The sequence below is a fragment of the Geospiza fortis genome, unplaced genomic scaffold (assembly GCF_000277835.1).
Source record: "Geospiza fortis unplaced genomic scaffold, GeoFor_1.0 scaffold171, whole genome shotgun sequence".
Lineage (NCBI taxonomy): Eukaryota > Metazoa > Chordata > Aves > Passeriformes > Thraupidae > Geospiza > Geospiza fortis.
Window position 1 is genome coordinate 17,340 of NW_005054313.1, and position 24,042 is coordinate 41,381.

Here is a 24,042-nt window from a genome sequence, read left to right on the forward strand (position 1 = left end):
GCTGAAGGGCTGGGAAGCAGAGGGGCTAAACCTAATGACAGCTCAGATGTGCTGCCTGCTCCTCCTCCTGGCACAGGGTAGCAGCAGAGCTGCACCCAGCATTACCAGGCTGCTGGACCCCATCTGACACTTTGCCAGCTCTTTCCTTGGTGCCAGCTGGAGTGTCAGTAGGAATTTGTGACACTCCCACCAGTGCTGTCAGTACAGAAACTAAAAGAATACACCTCCATGGCATAAATTTATGAGTGATACCAAGTTTTTTTTCTGGGCACAGGTTTGTTTTCCACAGTCTCTTCTGTGCAAAGGGGTGCATGGTAAGGGAATTTTCTGGGAAATGCATCCAATGTGCTTCCTCTATAATTGATGTAGGGGAGATAGGATGAAAGAAGTGAAATGAATAGTTCTGGGAGTAGCTTTGCTTTGATGCTAAAGATGAGAATAATGCTACTGCAAATGAAACCACACAGTTCCAGTACATCAGTTTCCCTCCCTTCTCACTTCAGTTTCCATTGTCAACACTTTTTGGGCAATACATGCTGGTGTGGGCTGGTGGAGTTTGAGGTCACTGTGTTTTTTTATAATGATATCAGTTTGTCATAAGCAGATTTTGGATGCTGTGCTTTCCAGGGGACAGTGTTCTCCCCCAGGACTCACTGTGCTGCCTGACACACCAGCAGACTTAGGCTTGGATTGATTCCCACTCAAGAAAGCCTCTTGTCAACTCTTTTGCATCCCATTATAGACATTCAAAGAAACTGCTTCCAATATCCGGGGGAAGGCCAGCCCAGCCTTCAGTCCAAAACACGTCTGTCAGCTCACTTCTCATCAGTTCCTCACCAGTTACTCCTAAAGTTCCGAGGGGAAGAGTGTGTGCTCCAGGGTGGGATCTGACCTTTAGCCCTGAAGGCACAAATATCTACAGTCTGCAGAGTAAAAAAGAGATGCAATACTGAAGAATTGGTTGGACCTATTCACCACCACACATTTCACATAAATGCAGTGCTTCATCATTATTTTACTGTTATTGATTTCTATCTTTCGCTGGCACAAAGCAAGAGAGACTTGGAGAGTTTGTGTGCTCTGGGAATGACTGAATATCTCACCTGCTCCTGAATGAATAGAATAGAGATGAAAAAGATGTTATTCCTAGGCTTCCAGGACCAGGTCTTTAAGTATTTCACTGTCTCTTCAAATAAAATGCTCATTGAAGTTAAAGGGAATTTTGCCCCAGGAAAAGTTTAAATGAACTTGGACACAATAAGGACCATAAAGTTTGGTAAATGGGAATTATGGGTGGAAAAGGCTGATAGATTGTCATGTCCAGCTCTAGCTAAAGCAAAATCACTACTTCTAATAATTCTGAAAGGCTTCTTTGCTTGGGCTAATTTAAAATGTCAAGTGATGCACTATACACATCTCCATTTTACTTTTATTTCCACAGTAAATAAACTAAATCAGGTTTGTGCATCAGTAGATTGCATTTTAAAGCATTTGTCCACTGGTGAAATATGTTGGTTTTACATATCAATAATAAATTAAAACTGATTATGAACCCAAGGGCTCAATTAAAGACATAGTGCTTTGGGGAAGAAGATAAACTTGTATATGGAGTTAGTAATTTGAAAATGTTTTAAAATATCATATATATTTAATGGTTATAGGCATATTTGCAGGAAATATTGCAGAATCCTATTTGAACTGGATGCACTCTGCAGTTCATTACTTCTTGTCCATTAGTAATTACATTTCTTTTATGAACAGTAATTTATCTATTTTTACATCACAGTATTAATTGTTTTGATATCTAGCTGAAATCTCTGTGGTAGCTATACCCAATTAAGTTTCACTGGGTACCAGGAACATAAGTAAATGATGATATTGAGTTCTCTGTATCTATGTGAGACTGTTAAATGCATTTAATAATTGAATTTACTTTATAGAGCTGTATTTTAATTGTTTTATAACATAGCTGACTGTAAATTTCAGTTCTGCGTTTACATGGCTCTATTTGAATGCTGAGAAAGCAGTCTGAAACACGGTGAGCTCCAATATTTGATAAACAGGGACATGGTGTCCCATAAATGTAGATTAAAATTGAACCCTGACTCCTAGAGACAAACCCTCACCCTGTGTGGGTCACTCAGTGAAATGAAATGTTTCAATTTTTGTTAGGACAAGTGTGCTCACTGCACCTATTCCTACCAACTGGGAGACAACTGGTGCTGCCCAGCACTCAGCACCAGCCCACAGGGGCAGTGCTCACCCTCCTCAGCTGCACTGCAGACAGACAAACAGAACCACACTTCATCTGCTGTGTGGGTGACAAGTGGCTCCGTGTCTAATGAGCCGATCGGAATTTGTTCCAAAAAGTCTTTCTGCTAAGCTGCCAGTTCTTTTCCTCAAATTTCTCAAGAAGCTGTTGGTCTTTAGAATTATTTAAAGCTGTCATAAACTTTGGGGGGTGGGGAGAAAATCTCCCTTTTTTAAAATAACTTCTTGGAAAGACACTCTTCAAATTTCCCACTACTGATTGTACAAAATGTTGTTTCGATAGAAACTTTTTGGCTGCCTCTGATATGGAGTTGTCACTGAGTTTCACTGGCATGTGCTTGACAGCTAGGCAATCAATTCTGTAAATGTTCAAAAGTGGTGAGTTTTCTCACATTCCTACAAAACCCTTATTAAAATATAAAGAGTAAATGCTTCTCTTTTGGATTTCATGCATGCATAGAAATTTCATTATGCTAACAAAAGCACCTAGGAACTGTTCAGGCAAAATCATAGGATAGTTTGGGCTGGAAGGGACATTTAAAGTTCATCTGGTCCAACCTCTCTGCAATAAAAAGGGACATCCTCAAGTAGATAATGATATAAGAATAAATATTCTGTGCAGCTTCAGTGAACTGCGATGCATTGTGAATGGCTTGTGCGTATTTGTGGGATGTAAAAGGTGCTGATATTAACTGGCAAAAGAGAGCAGCTGGGAAGTTAGCAAGATATGAAATTAGTATCAAAAATAATATACAGCTACTGGAATAAAATCAGGTTTTATAGACTGTGAACTTCTTTATAAATCTGCTTCCTTGCTTCTTTTTCAGTCCCATCTTGATATCCTGGAACAAAATAGGAACCCTAAGAAGGTTTACTGGAGGCAGCAGACACTCTGCCAGACTCTAGGAGGAAATCCATGCCCACTGCTCACAATCACTGCCATGCCTGAGTCCAAAAACAGAGATCACCTGGAGCAGTTCTGTAAGTAGCCCAATGAAGCATTAACAAAAGATGCTGGTGAATTGTGCTCATGTCAGCAGTGACAGTAACAACCTCTTTTGTGAAAATGCTGATTTTCTTGTCTTTCTCATTTTGGAAAAAGGAATATAAATATGAGGAATAGCCAATTATGATGCTCTTTAAAAATTACAGGTTTGCATGGAAGAGGGAGGAGAACCGATACAATTTTGTACTTCTAATTTCTCTTCAATGATGTAAAACATTTGAAAAGTTCAAAATAAAATACTTCCTAGAGCAAAAAAAATTGTGAAATAACTAATTCAACAAGATTTTAAAAATATTTTATGTTTTCTACTAAAATTGTTATGTATTTTGAAGTCTTAAATTTGAAAAAAACCAAACAACCCCAAAACAAGATAACTCATTCCAAGCTGGACCAGCAATTGAAGTCTTCTGGTGAAATTCCAGTTCCTGCAGTGTGCCCAGTAGATCCATCTGGACACAATATATCTCTTTGCATTATGTCTGAGACCATACTGATTATGTTCTGTTTAATAGTAAATATTATAATTGCCATTTTATATCTAGAGCTGATTATTTCTCATTGTGAGAGCCAAAGATTTAGACTTTCAGTGGCCCTGACGAACAAGATTAAGATTTGCATGTTTCTGTAACTCAACAGCAAATGATTAAGATTTTGATTAGCATCACATTAGGTTAGCTTTGATTTTAGAGCCTAAATCATTAACTACTTATATGTAGGTTGATTTTTTTTTTCTGAAAGCAGAAACAAGGTGTACAATGATTTTTATTTTTTTTCTTATCTCTTCAAACATAACACAGGTTGACACCTTTGAGGCTTGTGGATATTTAAATTGTCTTAAGATCTTTTTAGATGTCAACTGAATACTTTTCATTACCTCACTTAAGTACTAGGCTAGAAGATTCCAAAGGGATTCTGTGACATGAACCACAGTTCTCATTGCAGACTTCTTCTACACTAAAAGGGACTTGAAATATGAGAGTTGGTGAAAGTTATTGCTATCTTTTTTGGTCCAGTTTTAGAGCAGAGCGACTGCAGCTATGCTGACATTACAGTATAATCATCCCCAGCTCTTACCTTTTTACTGTAATAACTTGATTACAAATTCAGCTTTTATCCTGGATTAGCAAATTTATATCATGAACATGCTCTTCTTGCTTGAAATACTAAAGAAAAATAGCCAAGTACAGGCTACATGGGGAATTTATAATCTGCATGCACAGCTTTAATTGGAGCTGTCCATGCCTGGCTTGAAGAGAGAATTCCTGCCCTTAAGGCCTTTTTTGACACAGAAAACCAGTGGGTGGCACTTGGGGAGGGGGAGGTTGGTTACCTAAAGCAGCCTTTGGCACATGGCAGTGATCACCTGGTCAGAAGTTATTTGCTGACATCTCATGGCTGAAGGTCTCAAGGGGGCAACTGAAAGTAAGGTGGAATATTTTATTTGAGGATTGGAGCCAGCTGGAAGAGGCATGCAGTGAACAAGATCTTCTGCCCAAGTGAGAAGCCCTTTCCAATGGTGGTAAAAAGCAAAAACTGAGCTAACATCTGGGTTTATCTAAGCAAGGGCTTGGAGTGAGTCAGTCACATGAGGAGGTAATATCCTAAACATTGGACTTTTGCTCTTTTGGTTTTGGTTTTGAAAGGACTTTCTGAAAGGAGTGTTTTGTGATAGGAAAGCAAAAAAAAAAAAATCAAGAAAGTATTGAGATATAAATGTGACCATGTTGGGAGGCATGGCCATTTTCTGGAGCACTGTACTCTCAGAGTATATTGGATTCCTTCCTGCAGTGTTAGAAGAGAGCCTGGCAGGTTTTCAAAGGTTGTTAACCTGTCTATATAGACAAGGCTTGGCTTGCTTATTCAGCCCAGGTTTGCTGAAAGATTCATAAGGCATCTATGAATAATTTGGACAGATACTTTTTCCAAATGCTTCAGTCTGTTTAATATACTGCACCTAGGTTCAAATCCCAATTATGTGGCTTAAGTTCTCTATTTTCAATAGAAATAAATATCTCATGCCTTGTGGTAGTACCTGAAGCCAGTGGGAGCTTGTAGTTCTCCCTGAAATGCCATGAAACCCTGTGCCACTAAACCCTTGCTCTGAAGCCTTGCACAACAATAAGATTGCAGACTTCCTATCCATGAGCCCATGGAATTCAATCAGAACATGTAGAAACCCCAGCTGTCCAACTGAAAGAGACTTTTTTCTGGAGGAAAGACATTGTCAAGGCAACACAGTTTCACTCAAGTTTTCAAGACTGGAAAAGTAAACACCAATACTCTTAAGTGATGAAAATATTTATTGTTTTATCAAGTGAAAGAACAGCAAGGCAGCACACCATGTTTTATGCTGTGGGGATGCCTGTGGGCAAATCTGAATAATCATGTATGTGCTTATTTTGTTTGAGTAGCTTGGATAATTATGGCTTTTGGGGATGCACTTAGTCTAATTTGTGCTGCTTTGTGTTGCTTTGATCAGCAGCTACTTCTCAGTTTCCTCATTTTGTATGACATACCCATCTTTCTGTGAAGTGTTTTGGCTGATGGAAGGACCTGTTTGTCAATGTTTTCCATGCTAAAAACATTACTCAAGAGCAACAACTTAGAGCTAAATATGAAGAGACCAAAGGGTGGAGGATTTCCCTGCAATAAATCCCATGGCTTTGTACAGTCTCCATGGGTATTTCAGCTTGAGAAGGAATGTGGAGCTCCAGCACTGGGGAACTTGGCACATAGATAATGAATAAAAATGGACAGCTCTTTTTTTCCTTCTGGTTCGGGCCAATGAAGAGTTTTCATGAGCTATAGTCATTTTGATTTCCTATCGAACTTAGGTTGTCTTTGTTACATGTGTTAATTTGTACCTTGAGAATTTCTTTTCAGCAATGCCAGTGGCACAAATCTCACCAGGACTTTGTAGTTCCTGCACATGGATCATACTGAAATAGTCTAAATTTTTCTCAAGTATAGACATGTAGGGATAAGGAAACATCAGATAAAGAGGCACAGGGTGGGTGAGGAGCACTGGGAAGGCAGCAGGATCAGTCTGGTAGCAGTGCAGTGGGAAGGAGTTATTTTTTGTTGGAAGTGCCCAGGGAGAGTGAGGACATGGCATCCTCTGTGTCAGCTGTGTTTTAATTCCCTTCCTCAACTCTTTCAGATTGCTCTTGTCAGGCTTTTGATTAATGTGGTCCTAGGATGGTTAAATTTGTCTGAGTTAAATTTATTAACGTGCACCTTGTTAATAGGAAGTACAAGCCATGCTGCAGGGAAGAAAAATGGGCTACTTCTCTCCTTCATTATGCCTTGTTTGTGTGAGGCTTTGATATTCACTTTAGGCTCCTTTTGCCTTCCACTCTTCATATCTGCCCTTTATATGATGGTGGTGTACTGAATAATTTTTATTAAATGTTCAGTTCTGAAATTGATATGAAGACAGAAAGAAGTGAGGTGGGAACTCTTTGGCTTCCTGTACTTTTACTCTGGTTCATGCAACCACTCAGTTACAATCACACAATCTCCACTCAGACTTGATCCATGTCTGAAGGTACCTGGGCTGGTCAGTGGTTCCTGCTGGGCTTTGCAGCTCCATAGACTTGAACAAATAGAGACTGAGAGCATCTATTTTGTTTTTTGTGGTTGCTTTTTAACTTTAAACTTGCCCTTCCTGCCATCAGATGGAGAAGACTCAGCATCCAGCTAGTACAGATTTCTTTAATACCCATTCTAAGTGCAATATTCTCCATGGTCTTGTAATAAAGGTGAAATTATTCTGACTTTATTTCTGGCTATGTTAGGTCTGCCTGATGAGAGTTAAAGCGACTTTTGAAGGGAGAGCAATTCTCAGTGTCTTTCAGAGCATTCTCAAATGAATGCAGAAACAAAAAGCTTCCAAATCTTGGTGCCAGCTCCTTGCTTGATGAATTAATAGGTGTTTGCAGAGCTCTGATTTTCTTGTTTGCCACACACACAGAGCCCAGTGAAGGCAGTGTTAGCAGCATGTATGTGTACTCAGTAATAGTTTGCAAACTCTTAATTCACAGTATTATTTATGCATGTGTGCAGTGTGTAACTCCACTAAACTCCCTGGCAGACAGCTGAGTAGACCCTGCAAGCAGTAGGATACTGTTGTGACAGAGCAAATGGACAGATTAACCCTTCAAAGAAGTGTAAGGAAAATATCTAAACACTGACACACAGGCAATGATAAAATTGTATTCTCGTTAAGAAATAAAGGACACTGATATGTTGCTAATGTTAACAGAGTGGTGGAATTTAAACCACCAAAAGCAAAATTATAGGTCAGAAAAGAACAGTGTACACTCTACATTGCTGAGTGTTTTTCAGGAGGGTTTCCTAGCTATACCCTGGCTTGGGGTGGGTTTGCTCTCACCTCTAGCCAGAGGAGGGAAGGGGCAGGACACCTCTGAGATGTGATGTAGTGTTGGTGCCATTCTGGTTAGTGCTAACACAGAGTAATGACTCAAACAGTCCCAAAGGAATTGCACAAGTCTCTTCATGGCTGGTTGTACTGGTGTCATCCCCATTAATAATAGTGATTATTCAGTGTGTTATGTGTGTTCCAGAGTCAACACACCTAATGAGTATTCTTTTAGCCATGGGTAGCATTACAGATCTGAATTTTGTGGTTTAAAGTTAACCCAAATTGTCCCAGATAATTAGCAGCAGAGGTGAGGGAAATTAAACAAAAATGATGCTAGCAAATGCATTTACATCTGTAATATCTGTCATTTTGAGTCACTCTTCTGTCATCATATGTCCTCTTTATGCATGGGTGAGGAAACCATTATGAATACTGTCAAAAAGAGATAATGATACCTGCTTATCTTAAATGTAGTCGCCTGGGGATTTGAAGCACATTTTTTGTGCAGGCATGTTTCTGAAGAAGGATAGAGTAATGTTTTTGGGATAGATATGGTAGAATGCTCATACCATTGAATCTGCAGATGCTCCTGGAGCTGGAATGAGGGATAAAGTGAGACTAATGAGGTGTTTTCACCTGGTCTCATCTTAAGCCTACAGAATAAAAAAGACACTGTTGCTGGGAAAACTATTCTAACATTTCTCAATTTGCTTGTATAAGCTATTTAGATGGTTGTTTTGCAACTTTGATCTTTTCTTAGGGAGAAACAAGCCCTTTACCTTTAAATATAAATTGCAGCAAAGAGCAATTCCTGAGCAAAGAACAGCAGAGGATGTGAATTGCAGGGGCCACTTATGCAGGATACTGGGAAATAATGATCATGTGGAAAATGTACACAGTTTAATTAAGCACATTGATTAAATCAATATGACTCAAACAGCTTAGTGCTCCAATCAGCTTAATCTCATTAAATGTAATTCAGGCCTCAATAATTGATTAATAATGCATTATAGTTTATGAATTATTGACTCAGAGTTATTATAACTGTGCCTGCTCCCCGTGTGGCAGCCAGTGTTGCACGTTAATTATGAAAGGCTCAAGCTCTCTTGAATAACTTTTTCAAACCTGGAGATGACACATCTCCTAGTGAAGCAGGGACCAAATTAGTTCAACACCTTATTGGAGTCAGTCGGCCCCAAAGGAAGCTGCACTCCTTAAATGAAGCTCTCATCTAATAATGTTAAAATAAGGAGGTAGAACGACCTGCTTTGATTGGTAATGATCTCTTCAGCAGGCAGAAGGGCTGCCTGTAGCAATTCATCTGGAGTGCTAACCTGGCATGGTGCTGGCTGGAAGCAGCTCACACCAGCAAGCACATCTGCTCCTCGCAGTTACTGCGTGTGAAGCTCCCTCCAGCACATGTGCAAACAGCACAGCCACTGCTCATGGACCCTCAGGTCTCACATGTCTGCCAAATGGGGAACAATCCACCTCCCCAGAGCTCTCTGGCTGCTGACTGGTTTCTGTGGGAAGGCCTGATAGGCTTTTATAGTGACAATTCCACAGTGCTAATGTTGTACAAGAAGAAAGAGCTGTTGCTGCTGTTGGTGATAATCTCAGGAGAGAAACCAAGAACTGAAGAAAGCCCCTGCTCCTTGGGGGCTCCCCCATTAGTTGGCATTTTCACCAAATGGGAACAGAAGATGATGTCTCTGACAGACTGTTTTTGTAGCTTTCTAGGTACTTAATGTGGACCAAATTGCAATCTTATGCAGAAAATGTCCACCAGCATAACATTTCCTTCAAGTATTCCATTTACAGACCTGTTCTGCTTTTTCCTTTCATCAGTTCTCTATCTCTTCTCTTTGTTTGTGATTATAGTTAAAAGTGAACAGATTTTACTGTGTATAGAAATTGATTGAGATGATTATGGAACACTGGAGGAAAACATTTTTTCTCTATCCTTGCATCTGCAATAATGAGGTTTGTGTCTTTGTATTCTTTTGATTTGAAGATTTTTCTCCTAATTTGCAGGGCTGCCAGGCAGAGGTGCTGATTTCTGTCTCACTTTGTACCAAACACTTTGTTTTTGGTGACAGGAAGAGTCAGCTGTTGTGAAAACTGTTATCCTGTTTTAATGCAGCAGTGAAGGAAGGCTGAATAAAATTGTCATGTGTTCTACAGTGCTAAATAATTTCAGAATTGAGAATATGGTTTTTTCCACTTGAATAGACAGTTTCTCAAGCTTCTGAAGCCAAAGCAAAGCTGTCCAGTTATGCAACACTGATGGTCTGTGCTGAATTTTTTCTCAAGATTGTCTTTCGATTTCAAACATCTCTTCTACTTTTTCTTTCTGATATCCCAGTCACAACAGCGTTGGCAGCTCCTTGCAAAAAGAGCAGACAAATTTCTGCAAAACTATGCTCCTGTTTGAGTTATCCAGCTAGCTGCCATAAAGATGGAAGCTGGTTGAATGGAATATGAAATTTGTGAGACAGACACATGGTTGTCTGCAGGCTGAGGCCAGTATTTTTCATGATGTATCAAATGCTCTTTGAATCCCAGCGTTTGGTGGAGCCGACGCTGCCAGCACAGCTTTGACACTGTGGTCAGCCTTCTGTGAGCTTGGCAAAATACATATTAATGTATTGGATTCCAGTAGTCAAGGCAGCAAGGAATGGACAGAAAGTACTGAATAAGGATGCTAAAACTGGGCTTTGAAGCATAGACAATCACAGTGTTTTTAGCAAAGAGTAAATATTAGGGTAATCTCTCATTCTGTCCTACCCTCTGCCTAATGCAGCATGATGGCAGAATAAGCACCTTAAATGAGATTATTTGTAGTGTTCTTCATTCAGCTGCCATGTTCTGCATTTTTTAAAATATAAAATTCCTTCTGAAATTTTGATATTTTTTCTAAGCCATCCTCTGCTTAGGGGATAGAGTAGAAAATTCTGTAGCACTTTTTTCAGCACTTGTTCAGCTACCTTTCCTTCTTTGATTTAGAACAGTCTTACTTTTGCCCCAAGAGACTTATAACCTTTGCATGTCCTTTCTAGAGAAGAAATTATCTGATTAAAGGCATAGCTTTCTGGAACAGAAGTTATCAATACCTTCTTGGTTGGTATGGACTTGGGCTTGAACATCAGGAGTTGGACTTGATGATCCTTGTGGGGTCCCTTCCAACCCAAGATATTCTATGATTCTCTCAATAGAGATTAAGGCTGGCAATCCTCCAGATTTCCAAAACATAACAGCCTTTTCTGATACACTAATGAATTAAACATCTTGAAAATCTAAATTAGCATATCTTAGTCATAATTATTTTATTTCTTGATTGGTTTGTCAAGTGCCTCAGAAGGTTCTTCTCACAGGAGTGTGGTACTACTTATATTTTTGCTACAAGGCATTGAAAATTATCAATGAAACTGAAAATGGTTTGGTTGTATGTATTTCTCATATTGCTTTGGAAATTTATAGGCAGCTGCTTGGAATATGCCTGTCTTCCAACACCCCAGGACCAGTTCTCATTGCAGTTGACCTGCAAGTTTCTACAGGAGTGCTAGGTTGCCCAAATTCTTGCCTTAACAGAAGGGCGAAAAATAATCTTTCCTTAGGTGGAAATAGTTAGTGAGAATCCTGCAGGTGTTGTGTTTCCAATGGCCAATCAAGATATTGAAACACAGCCCAGTAGAGCCCCCAGGCAGCTCTTATTCCCAAATGGTGAACAAGCATTAAACTGCTACTGGGTTTCTATTATTAGCTCCAAATTATGGTGTGGCAAAAAACCCTCAAATCAGTGTGTTTCTGTGAGTGGCACATTTCCCATGCCAGGCCATAAATTGTAGTCCTGTGGGGCATGTGCTGAAAGGTCCCTGTGGTACTGTGTAAGTCAGCCAGAGAAGCTTTTGAATTGAGGTAAATCTCTCCTCAATGAGGCAGAGATGGGCTGTGAGAGGCAGGACATAATTTTAGGGTCAGACTTTCACTGGAGATTGAATATTGATAGGAACAATGTGCTTACCAAGGTGGGAAGAGTCAATGCTTGTGCCTCAAGGTAAAAGTCAAGGTCAGGAAGGGGTTCCTTCATCTGGCCACAATATTGCCCAATTGGTCAGATGTCATATTACACAGGGTGGCTGGTTTTGCACAAATCAGAAGGTCTGGAGCACCTGCTGATGGGTAAAGTGGGTTGTCTTGAAGGCAGTTGGGTTTGGACATCTGTGTTAAAGCCGGTATTTCTGGCCAGTAGTGAGGAAGTTGCGGCTAGTGGGGCAGTCTGTGAATCACTTTTGCTCCTTGAATTAAATAAAAGGTCACTAAGAAGTTCCTCAGGTTCAAGCCTTCTGTAAGGTAAGAAATTGTCATTTTCTAGCAGTAGTAATGCGACCAGTTGTTCTCCTTTCTGTTTGGTTGTACCTCCTCATTGATAACTGCTAGACAAGCTGTGATCAGAGAGTTGGGAGCAGGACAGCTGGCAGGTTGGCCTTGTGGAAGAGTAATCTGTGGCTGGAAATCCCAGGGGGTGTAGCACATGTACCAGCTGCTGTCAGACCCACACAACCACTCCTGCCATCTCAGAGAGCAGTTTTTGTTCCTGGTTCAATATTTTTTCCTTTTCTGTTCCAGAAAAGCTGTGCTGGTACACAGATTGAGGTAGATACACATTGCTTTCTGATGCCTGACGATCTTGTGGGAACAAACTATTTTGGATGGCAAGATTGGGCAGAGTTGGCAAAACATGGGGTCTGCCACTCTTCTAGCAAACCATTGCTTTCAGTTTGGGAACTCAGCTCGGGGACAGTTTGTCAAGTCTTGCACAGTTTGTGTTAAAGAACTGCTAGGCTGTGACAGAACCCAGAGTGTGCCCTGCTAACAGGGAACTCTGCTACTCTGAGGTAGGTTTTTCATGCTCTTGTGACTCTTGAATTTCTCACTCTAACAATAGGCTTCAGCTTGCACAGGCAAACCCTTCCTCGACACCCAGAACTAACAGACTGTTGGGAAACAGTGTGGGTGGCGTTATAACTTTCATGTTGCTTTCACCTTTATCCTTCTAAACTGGGAAATTTCTTGGTGCTTTCAAATCTTGGCTGGCTGGTTTGGAGAGACTGTCTACTGCGTCTGACTTGAAAATAGAAAAGTCATTCAGCTGATACCTCAAGGCTTTGAAAACTTTCTGGAAAACAACAATCTAATTTCTGGATTTAATGTTCCAAGCTATGCATTTCTGTCTGATAAAGGCTGACCTAGCTAGCCGTGCATCACAAATGCCTGGAGTTGTTTGGATTGTATGGAACAGCTTTAGTGCATGTTTGCCAGAGCTGCAAGCAGATAGTTTGTTCAGCTACTCTGCCCACATCCATGTGAGGGGCTCCACACTCTTGTGAAATGTAGCAAACACTATTTCTATGTGCTGATCTTAATCAAATGCTATTTCTATGTGCTGATTTTAATATTAATCTATCCAAGAGCATTATTGAGTGAGGAGGCATATTTGCAAAGCATGGCATGCATTTGTTTTTCTCCTGGTTTTGTATCTGGAATTCTGAGCACCTGCTATTTCTAATTCCCACCTGTAAGTTGATTTTGCTGGGAGGGTCTATGCAGATTTCTGCCTGACCTGTTTAACTGAGTCTAATTTCTGTAATTGGAGAATGAGATCCATTCCTGTGTGACTGATGCAGCCAATCTTACCCTAGTAAAATAACCAGCAATATGCTGAAAGTAGTAGTTTGCAGATGCCACAGGCTGCTACTACTTGTTGCCTATAACTGACAGATTCTAGAAACAAGCATTTGTGATTAATGGGTTGCAATTATACAGAAATACTGAAATGAAATGGGGCTAAAAATATGCCATAATGATTTTTAAAAGGCCATTCTGTTAATGAGAGGATTTGTCCATCTCTACATCAAAAAGAAACTTGTTAGCTCTCTGAGCTTGCCCACCTGTTTCTAATGCAGAAATAGAAATAAAAACCAAGTGGGGACAGCTGCTCTGCTCAGACTGCAAATGTGCTGATAAGATCAACGAGCTGACGAGTGACACGGTAGATACTGCAAAGTGCACCAGTGTTCCCAGACAGCTAAACTTGGACTTCTGTATCATTTCAGGGCACTTATTATGTGGCTGTAACACTTAGAAAATTATATCTATCAAATCACCAATGCACTTAGAATTTAATTTGCTCTACCAGTTGTAATTTTTGTGTTTCTTAGCTGTGGGGGGAAAAAGAAAGTAATTTTCCTTGCCACTTGGCAATTCTTTTTATAAGCTTTTACTCTGGTTTTTTTTTCCTTGAATTTGCTTAACAAACTCTTTTGAAAATATTTCTAGCTTAGCCTGATGCTTTGAAATAGTGAGGTTAAATTAAATATGCTGAAGTTTTTATTAAGACATGATGAGGGCAGAGGTGATGAGTAAATGAAGAAGTCAGAATGGGGTTGGAGAAATGTCTTGGCCCACAGATAAGGAAGGACTTCTGGACAACTTAGGAACTTTTTTTTTTTAAATTTTTTAAGAACCAGAGAGATCCACTACAACACTCTATTTTAGTTCCTTATTCTTCCCTTACCACTTTCCTATAATCTTTTTCTTTTCCCCCTAGTCTGAAAACATGACAGGATCATGATGGATAAAGGAATACCATAGCACTCTGCAAATGTGCGCGTGCTTGCTAATTTTGGGAAGGATGGGTGGGTTCTAGAATGAAAATGACAGCTGATCTTGATATAGGACAAATAACATGACTGAGAGAGGGCTCTATTGATTATGTCTAAGTGCACAATTCAATTCATTTTCATAGCTAATGAAAAGAGGAGGAAGTGATTTGAAGTAATGGATTATGTAGAAAATCACTTTTAGGGTGAATGTGGATGGCACAGAACTCTGACTGGAGCTTGGCAAACAGCTGTTGAGCTACCAGCTCTGACTGATTTGTATTTTATCCTTGGGCAACTTACTTGATTTTTCCGTGAATCCTTACCTTCAAAACTTGGAACACACTTGAAACATGTAATCTTCAGTCTATGAAATGCTTCAAGAGAAGATGAGTGAGATGGAATTTATTATCACTGGCATCAGAGTGACTTTGACAGGTCTCCCAGAGGATGTTTAGGTCCCATGGTGAGCACCTAACAGAAGGCTGTAACTAGTGATTGAAGTAGAGATGAAGAAAATAGGTAGATGGATGGGAGGGCAGAAAGTCCTTAAATTCCTTGCTGATCAGGCTGTGCCTGCTGGAAATAAAAATGCAGAGAGGCTTTTATTGTAAAAAATAAGGCTGTAGTGGATAATGTAGCAGAAACTATCTCTGGCTTATTTTTTTTTTCCTTGTGCTTGCTGTGCTGGGGAATTTCTGAAAAAATTTCTGAAAAAAAACTTTTTTTTTTCTTTAAGTCCCTCCTGCCCCTGTAGCCATGTGCAAAAGGTGCAGCCAGAGCTGAGGTCATTCCTTTCCTGTCCTGAGTAGCAGGGGACAGTGCAGGCTGTAACAACATTAGTGTCTTGTCTGCTTTGTTACTTTGCAGTGTTGTAGGTCACCCTCACAACTTGGGAATTGTTTTGTGTGCAGTGGGGAAGTGCATTTAGCAGAGCAGACGTTGAAGGCCATTTTTAAGCTCAGTCCTGTAAATCCTGGCCTCTGGCAGCCCAAGCTGCTTAGCTATGTTTTATGAATCAGGTCATATCGTGCCTGCCACAGCTTCCAGATGCCAAGCTCCTTCTGTGACAGTTCTGTCAAGCATTTTGAAAGGGCACAAAAACAACAGCCAGAGGGTCACCATGAGGCACAACACAACTCGTGGGAATTGTGCTTCAAAAAGAGCTACTGGCCAGAGGCTGAAAGAGCAAGCAAGAGACAGATGAAGGCCTCTGGGCACGTCATTATAGGCTGTGGTGTCCCCATTATCCCTATTCTCCCCATTTTTAGCCATTACTAACTATTGAATGAGCAATAAACATGTAGTGAGGTACTTAAAGTCTCTGTGCTGGCAAAGGTGATGGCCCTGCCAGCTATGGAGAATGCTGTCAATAGACTTAAAACAGCTCATCACTGATGGCTTGCTCCTTAATTTCATATCCTAGAACATACCCTTTAAATCACAACACTCCCAGGATCCTCCTTCTTGCTTATCAAAAGTCTCTCCCACCAGCTGGGGCATCACTTGCCACACAGACACCATGACCTTGTTTTCCAGCCTATCAGAATGTAATGTGAAATTAGGCTCAGCCCTGATAAAATGGATGTTTGCACAAAGGGTAGTACTCCCCATGAGGCCATATAACCTGCCTCAAATGTAATTTAATAAGCAGAAATCAAAATATATCAAATTAAAACATGCAGGTAATGCATGCAAACCCTGAAATGAATTTGGATTATAAGCAGGCAGTGAGACTGAATGGTTGGTTTCTTCATCCATGAGGGAAGCACCCTAAGTAATACAGAGGAAGGAAATAATTCAAGGAGATCCTTTGATTTTGAGAGTTGATGGGAGTGTTAGGTGGCAGGGGAAGGTTATTTTCTGATGTAAGGTGTTTTTCATTAACTGCATATTCTTGCAGTTAGAAAACATCAGTTAGGAGTCTCTTCATATTTTGAAAACAAGGTATTAACATAAGAAGCTTTGTTAGATACAGCAAGAAGATAAATCATCTTTGCAATGCTAGCCATTAGCTTGTCATTACCATGATTTACAGGGATTTTCTTCTATATAAATAAGTGTTTCTTTTAAAAGCACTCAGAGTTTACAGAGCAGGAGATGAAGTGGCTGTGAATGCTCTGGAATATAATGGTTTTGATATGAGTGTTTCTTATGGCATATTGAGAGAGGAGCTCATGCTGTGGATTTTACAGGCTGTATAAAGAGAATCAGCTATAAGTGGAAGGATTCTGGGGCAGGGTGAGTTGGAAAAGTTCAAAGTTCTGCTGTGGAAGTGGTGGGGTGAAAGTGCAGGAAGGCACTGGGATTGGGATCACAGTTACCAGCTTTATGAAGTCAATCTGTGCACTACACATCAGAAATTCAAACTGATTAGGAACTATCAATTGTGCTGTTAAATTATTTGCCTGAAAGAACCTTCTGGAGAATGCTTTTTAAATAAATTTGATATCACTTAGGAAACTATGAAGAACTAAAAGCTCTCCTGTGTGAAAGCTCCCACTTTTGCAGTGATAGATGGAGTGCCAAGGAAGGACATCTCATGTTCCATTTCTGTTTCTTCTGGGGCTGCCAGGACTGTTCTGCAGCCTGGCTCCTTTATTCATGAGAACCTTTTTCTATGCTTTGTAGCAACTTGTAGGGATAAAAAGAACCTTTTTCCTCACCCTAACCCTCCTACCATCTTATTTCCTCGAACAGATGACTCTTCCTGACTTGACACTCTGCTCCCTGCAGTGATTGATGCAGGAAGACATCATCCATTAGCCATCATTTTGCTGGCATCTGAAGGGAAGACCTTACTCACCTGAGACAGGGACTGCTTAGTGTGTCTTTCCACAGACTGTCTGATATTTCTGCATGTTATCTGCTTTATGCAGTGGCAAATTTTGTTCCACCTAGCTTTTTCAACTCTGGGGCTCAGATTGTGCTATGTGAGCCTGATTCCTTCTTCATCTTTAGGATATCTCAGTAGTAGTAGAACTGCTTGGAAAAAATACAGTATGAACTTGGTTGGGAATTTCAGGGCTCATCTCTGCTGTTTCTCCTGGAAAACTTATGTTCTGCTCATGGTCTGGCACACAACACATCGTGCAGTCTAAGAGATGGAACATGGTGCTACTTATGTCATGATACAAGGTCACTGTATGGTGATTTACTCTCTTGATGATCTGACTGAAAGACCTTTTATGTTGACCCCTTTTTTGTGTTCTTTTGCTCAGGTATTTGGGGAGTTCATCTGAGACCTTGCCATGAAGACAAGAATCCTTATTCAAAATTTGGAGACAGTTTAACCTCATTGATCTCTTGTTTGCGGAAAGCAAGAATTTCCTTTGGGATCAGCTCTGGACAGTGCAGTTCCAAGATCTAGGATAGACTTAGCAATAATGTAAAAGTCAATTTAGTGATGCCACAAATGAGGTCAACCTGCAGAAGGTCCTTTAGTGGAAAGCTGTTGACATAGTAAAGTGGTAGAAGGTTTTTTGTAGACTTTCTGTTTATTTCCTCCTTCTTCTGAGCTTTTTATGTGTAAGAAAACACACAATTTAAAATTCTTATAGTTTGCTTACTCCAGGAGAAATACAGAATAATATTATTTTTAAGAAACATTCCCTGCTTGACTGATTCTGGAGCAATGAGCAATAAATATCAAATCAAGTGAAGAACAAGAATTTAATTTTTACCATCAGAAGCAATCTGTGATGCTTTTTATCTCAACAAAAAAAAAAAGATATTTTATCAATTTGACAATGAGAGGCTCTGATTGTACTTTCTTCTAATATATTTTACTACTTTCAAGTCATTCCCTGAGGAAGTCTTCAAGTCAGGGAGAGATGGATCTGTGCCACTTAAAAGCACAACACATATTTAAGAATAAACATTACTTTATGCTGTAGGTGGTAATAGGTGGGTTTTAAATATGTACTGCATAAAGAGTAAAGAGCTTTTTTAAAATAAACTATAGAGTTTGTCTTCTGTAGAGCAGAACAGCTTGAAGTACTACATAACTTAAACTTGTGTTAAACTGTTAAACTTGGCTGTTATTCCCAGTAGTGAAAGAAACACTGGCAGGTCTCCCTTTCTCATGCCCATTTTAGGGCTCACAGGCAGGTTCTAAATTGATCTCAGAACGGACAAAATATTTTTTACCATTTCTTTCATTACTGGATTTCCCAGAAGGAGAAATTAGCAAAACTTGAGCTTCTTAACTGGATCCATTGGAGTTAGCAAAGAAAACGAATTCCTGTTGGGTTATTTCTGTCCCTAGCCACTTCAGGATTGTTGTGTACAAAATGACTTCTTGTGCTCTGGGCAATGCGGTTTTAATGTTAACTTCCACCTCTCCACAGGGGAGACTTTTTAGTGTAACTCTGATGTTCAGTCTAAATGTTCCTTTGTGGAGTTTCATGCCATTAACCCCGGATTCACCCGGCTTTGGCACTCGGAGCAATTCCTCCTGCTCTGGGAGCCATGGCAGTGAAGGGCACGGGGTGTTGTGCTGGGGGTAAGGGCTGTGTCCCCCACAGGCAGGAGATGGGGCTGAGGCATTACTCGCTGGGTGTGAAAGCCATTTATTTATTCCTGCAGTGTGTTCTGGGGGCGTCCCCTCTGCCAGCAGCTCCTGCTCCAGCCTGTCCATCTGCTGCCCTTAAATTCCACACAGAAGCTATTAGTGCCATCCACAGAGCAGGGGACATGGCCACAGGGCAGCTCATGCCTCAGAGTTCACAGCTCAGTGATGCTCTGCCCTGTAGGTGCAAAGGCAGCTTGATCCCTTTAGGGATCAGATACTCAGAAGCCTCTCTGGCAGAGGATCTAGCCAGAAAGAGCAGTTGTTGCTCTTACAGTGTTGAAATGTGCCTTGCAAATGAGAAAGATGAGCTGTGAGTGAGCATTGGGTATGTAGAATGAAATGTAAAAGCAGAGGGTGAAACTATTGCTGGTTCGGAGCTGAAGCCTTATTAAAGTCCTGTCTGTCCTATTTGGGCAAATTCTTTCTAAAGTATCCAATGTCACCAAAATCCCATTAAACTGTCACATAAATTATCAGGGTTTCCTTTTTCCATCACTGTGGATTACCCAGGGAGATATTTTTATGACAATGGAAGTTTTTCAGTCTGCTCCTCCTGCCTGATTTCATTTCAGATGAAATCCTTCTCTCAGAAAAGAGCCCATGGATATCTGCGCTCTGCCTGTTACAGCAGCTGTCCTTCAGGTCTCTGTGCACTCGTCTTCTGCCTTCACCTTCTTTTAGGCATGGGACAGTTTAGGGCAATGCTCTAGTTCTTCTCTCAGTTCAGCTTTTTTGTCTTTGTGCAGAAACCCCAGAAGGTGAAAGTCACATATATGCCTAACTTGAAAATACTGGTTTTTTACTGCTTGCCAGGTCTCAGAAGCCTTGCATCTCTGCAAGACAGTCTACATTTCTCCCATGCTGACTGAAAAACACATGGATTGATGGCCTGGCCATGGCAGTACAAAATACTTGAGTATCTGAAATTGCCTGCTGCCACAGAACAAATTAAAGCCATAATGTGTGTGTTGTAGAAGCAGGGGGTGATAGATCCTTGCCTGCCTTCTGACAGATAATCTGGAGTTCCCTACATCAGCTACCTAGATCATGTGTTAGACCTCATCTTAGTGGTTGCTGCTCGCACCTTTCAAGGCAGAAGCTGAGGAATGGTAATATTAAGGATAATAGAGAGGCTTTGGAGGATCATTACTAATGACAGAAATCCCAGAAATTATATTACTCCAATTTTGAAGTGGCAAGACTGTCACTAAATGAGCAGGTAAGACAGAATTTTCCATAAATAATTCTGTTCTGTATGTGCAAAGAGGCCCTAATGATGTCAAAATACGATGATGAAATATTTCTGAAATTTCTGATTAGCCACTAATTAGTGGCTAATGGTTACCATGGCTTAACATGGCTAACATTAAGTAGTAAGCAGACACCTTGCATCAAAGAGAGCACAGGAGGTGGCAGGGTGGACTGGAATAGTAATTCCAGCAGAACAGAGAGCTAGTTCCAGAGGAATAAGAGGAGCCATGGACGAGTTTCTAAAGGAGCTATTGTGACTTATGTGGCTGTAGGCTCTGCTGGCCCTGTTTTGGGTACTGCAGAGGAGGCACAGGATTTTATGAACAAGGACCCATCAGGAGGGAGGGCCAACACTCAGGCACAGCAGTGAGGGCAGTCAGGTCACCACAGGTTGGCTTAGCTGACAGCAACTTGTGTTTCTTTTTATGCAGCCCAGTCCCAGTGGACAGTGAGGACAAGTGATTGCAATCTTTTTATAGCAGCCTTTTGCAATTTAAAGGTTATTTCTCCTTCCTCTCTGTTCACCTTTTCTTTCTGTGTCTGAAACCCATTTTCTCCAATTTTTCAGCCTAAGACTTCTAAACATTTGATGATTTTCAATGACCTCTTCATTTTTCATCAGTTTTTTTAACCTGTGGTGGGCAGCAGTGGGCACAGCACTGCAGACATTTGCTTTTGCTCACTGTGTTGAGCAGAGGAAAGTAGCAGAGTGTTCCTTGCCTCAGCTGTGACATTGCCTGCTGTGGGTCCCAGGAGAGCTGCCGTTTTTGCAACTGCTTTGCATTACAGTCTCATCTGCTGTAATCCCCTGATCCTTCTCAGCAGTGCTTTTTCCTACCTGTTCCCCGTGTTGGTTTCATGGCCTGGGAATGTGGCTGAGGGGAGCAGAGGTGGATGGCAGCACAGGTGTGGGAGGTGTACCCAGGCAGAGGAATTCCTCTGCCAGCCCTGGCAGGAGGTAAATGCAGGTAATTTGCTTGACAGCAGCTTAATAAGGTACCTGCATGTTTCAGTTTTGAAGTCTGATGGTATCTGAGCAGCTCAGGGGGTGTGCAGAGTGACACTGGATATGCCAGTGAATGCTGAGTGGGTGTACCCAGGGCTGGGTGAGACAGTGGCTGGAAATTTCTGCTACACTAATGCAGGTGCACACACTTGGGATGGGATGTTCCTCACCATCTGAGGCAATTTGCAAAGGGTTCCAGTAGGATTTCCACGGGTGTAAGCCCTGAAAATAAGGTTTTGTTGTTCCCCAGCTTTCCCCAAGAGGAATGCTTCGATTTGACCTGGAATTAGTTCATGTGGGTTTCCTTTGCCTTCAACCATACCGAAGGTCCTGCTAAATAATGATGGTGGTTCCTGCTGCTTTAAGAGCTTGGGATTTTGAAAACTTCCCCAAAACAGCCTTGACAACTTGCTTACCAATTTCCTGGAGTTCAAACCCAGCATTAGTGGGAGGTCAAGCTGAGGCTGAGCAGTCCATACCCATATTCAGCTCCTGATCATCTCTGATTCAGAGGTGAATGAATTCATAAAACATGTACACAAAAGAAGGTTGCCAAGCAACTTGAAGGCTGAAACTCTCCCATCAAGCTATTAAGGTAGGGAACAGGCAGCTGAGATGATCTGTTATGTTCACTTCTTTGCCATAGGTAACAGTAATAATACATATAATAAGGAAATATTTAAGAAAGGAATAGCTCACTGATAATTCTGGAAAACAACAGCTCATCCTGCTAGGCTGTGTTTTGCCTCTGTATTAAGATGTATCTGCTTTTGGAGCATCTAGCCAAAAACAGGCACAGCAAAGAGACAGCAATCTGGTGTAGGGGGAGATGGGCAGGGAAAATTATTCTGTCTTAAGGCAACTGGAAGTCTGACAACTGGAGAAGTTTTAGGAGGGGAGAAAAGTATCTGACAATTCTGCCTCAGATCAGGCTCATTGTTTTCTGTGATCTCAGTATTTGATGTTTTTTACAAATATACTTTAATATATTCATTGTACATCGCACCATATCCCCTCTTCTCTCTGGCTTTGCATAACTCTGTAGCCTTGGGTATGTCAGAAGGATCCAGGACATGAGGCAGCTGTGACATGCATGGAAGAGCTATGTGATGGTCCTCTGTTTACCCATCATTTGCTCACAGAACAGCCTGTAGTGGGAACAGCTAATTAAGTTGGAAGGAAAAGTTCTGCTTTCTTGGTTTTTCTCTACTGTATCCTGGGGTAAACTTGGCCCTTTGATCTGTGTAATGCTCATGGTAGGCATGCTGTACTTAGACATAAAGCAGAAAAACAAGCGTGTGTCTTAATGGCCCTGGTCTTGTGCAAAGGAAAGAGAAGTTTAGAGAGGCACAGCCAGAAAGTTCCAGCCCCAGACCCAGATCTAGACTGAATTTTTTTACATGCTGTGTACATAATTCCCTTTGACTCCTTAAACAAATCCTAGCCTGGCATCATTTCAATGCCCTGTCCCTTTACAAATGGCATGGCTCAAACCTCAGCTTGAAATAATTTAGAGCAGCAGCCCAGGTCAGGGCATCTGGAACTGCTTTTCATTTCCTTTCTGTGCTCCCCTTGATGAGGGACACTGCTGTGTTAATGGGGTTTTGTTCTTTTCTTTCAGGCTTCTCTTTCCCCAGTTGATGTCACGATTAGTGACATCAAAGTCACCTCTTAGTGAACCCTGGTGATCACATGACTAGAGGAGGACCCTTAGAGGCAGGAGATTAAGCAGCAAGTTAGCACTACTGGAAGAACAAAGCTCTCATTTTCATTCATATATACACAATCAAAAATGAGTGAAGAGAAGGAGAGATGGGAATTAGGTGATGCATTAGTAAAATTATCATTCAAAGGTTCTTTGCTCAAAGTTTTGCAAGAGGAATCAGTGGCTCTTTAATCTCCCACCTTGGGTATTGTTGATGCCATGTTATATTCCGGGCATGTTGAAATGTAACACAGTGTAAGGAGACATGATCTGTTGGATAAGGCTTTATGTAGCACAAAAAGGCTCCTCTACTTTCCTTTTTTATTATTTACATTCCCAGAGAAAGTTATGTGTCATGTGGGCTTTGCAGAGATAAATGGCTGAACTGAGCTTTCTGGCAGCTTCCTCTGAACCTGGAAAGGAGCTGCCTAGGTGTTGGCCTGAAGATTCTGAAGACTTAAGCTCAGTTCTGGTCCTGGGAGGAGGTATATGAGAGAACCTGAGGTTGTGAGTCCTTAACAGAGGTTTAGCAGGGCATGGGAAATGGAGCTCTGAAAGAGCAGAGAGGGAAGGGCAGCTGGGCACCAGTATAAACCAGTAAGCTGTACTGGGTAGTACTGAGCTGGTCTGGTCAGGGCTGCAGTTATGGGGGTGCTGGAAGTCAGAAATTAAGAGAAGCAGCTGAACTGAGTGCAGAGATCTCCACCAGTGCTGCCAGTTGTGTGTGGAGCATGGTTCTGTCTACTCCTTTCATGAGCTCTGTTGATAGCAGTTAGCACAGTAATTCCAAAGTAACTGGATATGCTGTAAACCATAGGTTTGGGCCACTCCTGCTGTTTTCCAGGTGTTTCAAGAGCAGCAAGTTTTATGGCCATGTCATCAGCTCTTTGCTCTATTTGCTGCTTCATTAGTTTTCATGCTGGGAGCACTCTGGGGGAGCAGCATTTGGAGGTGGGATTTGGCTGGGATGGCTCCTGTGAAGGGAACAGACAGTTAACAAGCTCTGTGGTTTCCTTGCTTGTACAAACCTCCTTTATGACTCTCCTGTGGGTGGGATGTCAGAGCTGAGGATGTGCTTGGCAGGAGGGATCTTTCAAAGGAAACTTTCACTGGAATTCAGAGATTTCCTTGGCTGGACCTGCAGGCAATGGGGCCCTCCTGTTGTCACCCACAGGAGAACAGTG

At 41.2% G+C, this 24,042-nt stretch overlaps 1 protein-coding gene across 1 annotated transcript in view; it reads left to right on the forward strand.

The window, feature by feature from the left end:
* The window catches only part of AGBL1 (ATP/GTP binding protein like 1), a gene marked incomplete at its 5' end in the record, with an annotated part of 203,599 nt that overhangs the window by 16,703 nt on the left and 162,854 nt on the right, over nt 1-24,042 (forward strand). The window contains one exon of the mRNA XM_031055887.1: nt 3,099-3,252. Coding sequence (XP_030911747.1) covers nt 3,099-3,252 — 154 coding nt within the window. The remainder of the gene's footprint in view (nt 1-3,098; nt 3,253-24,042) is intronic.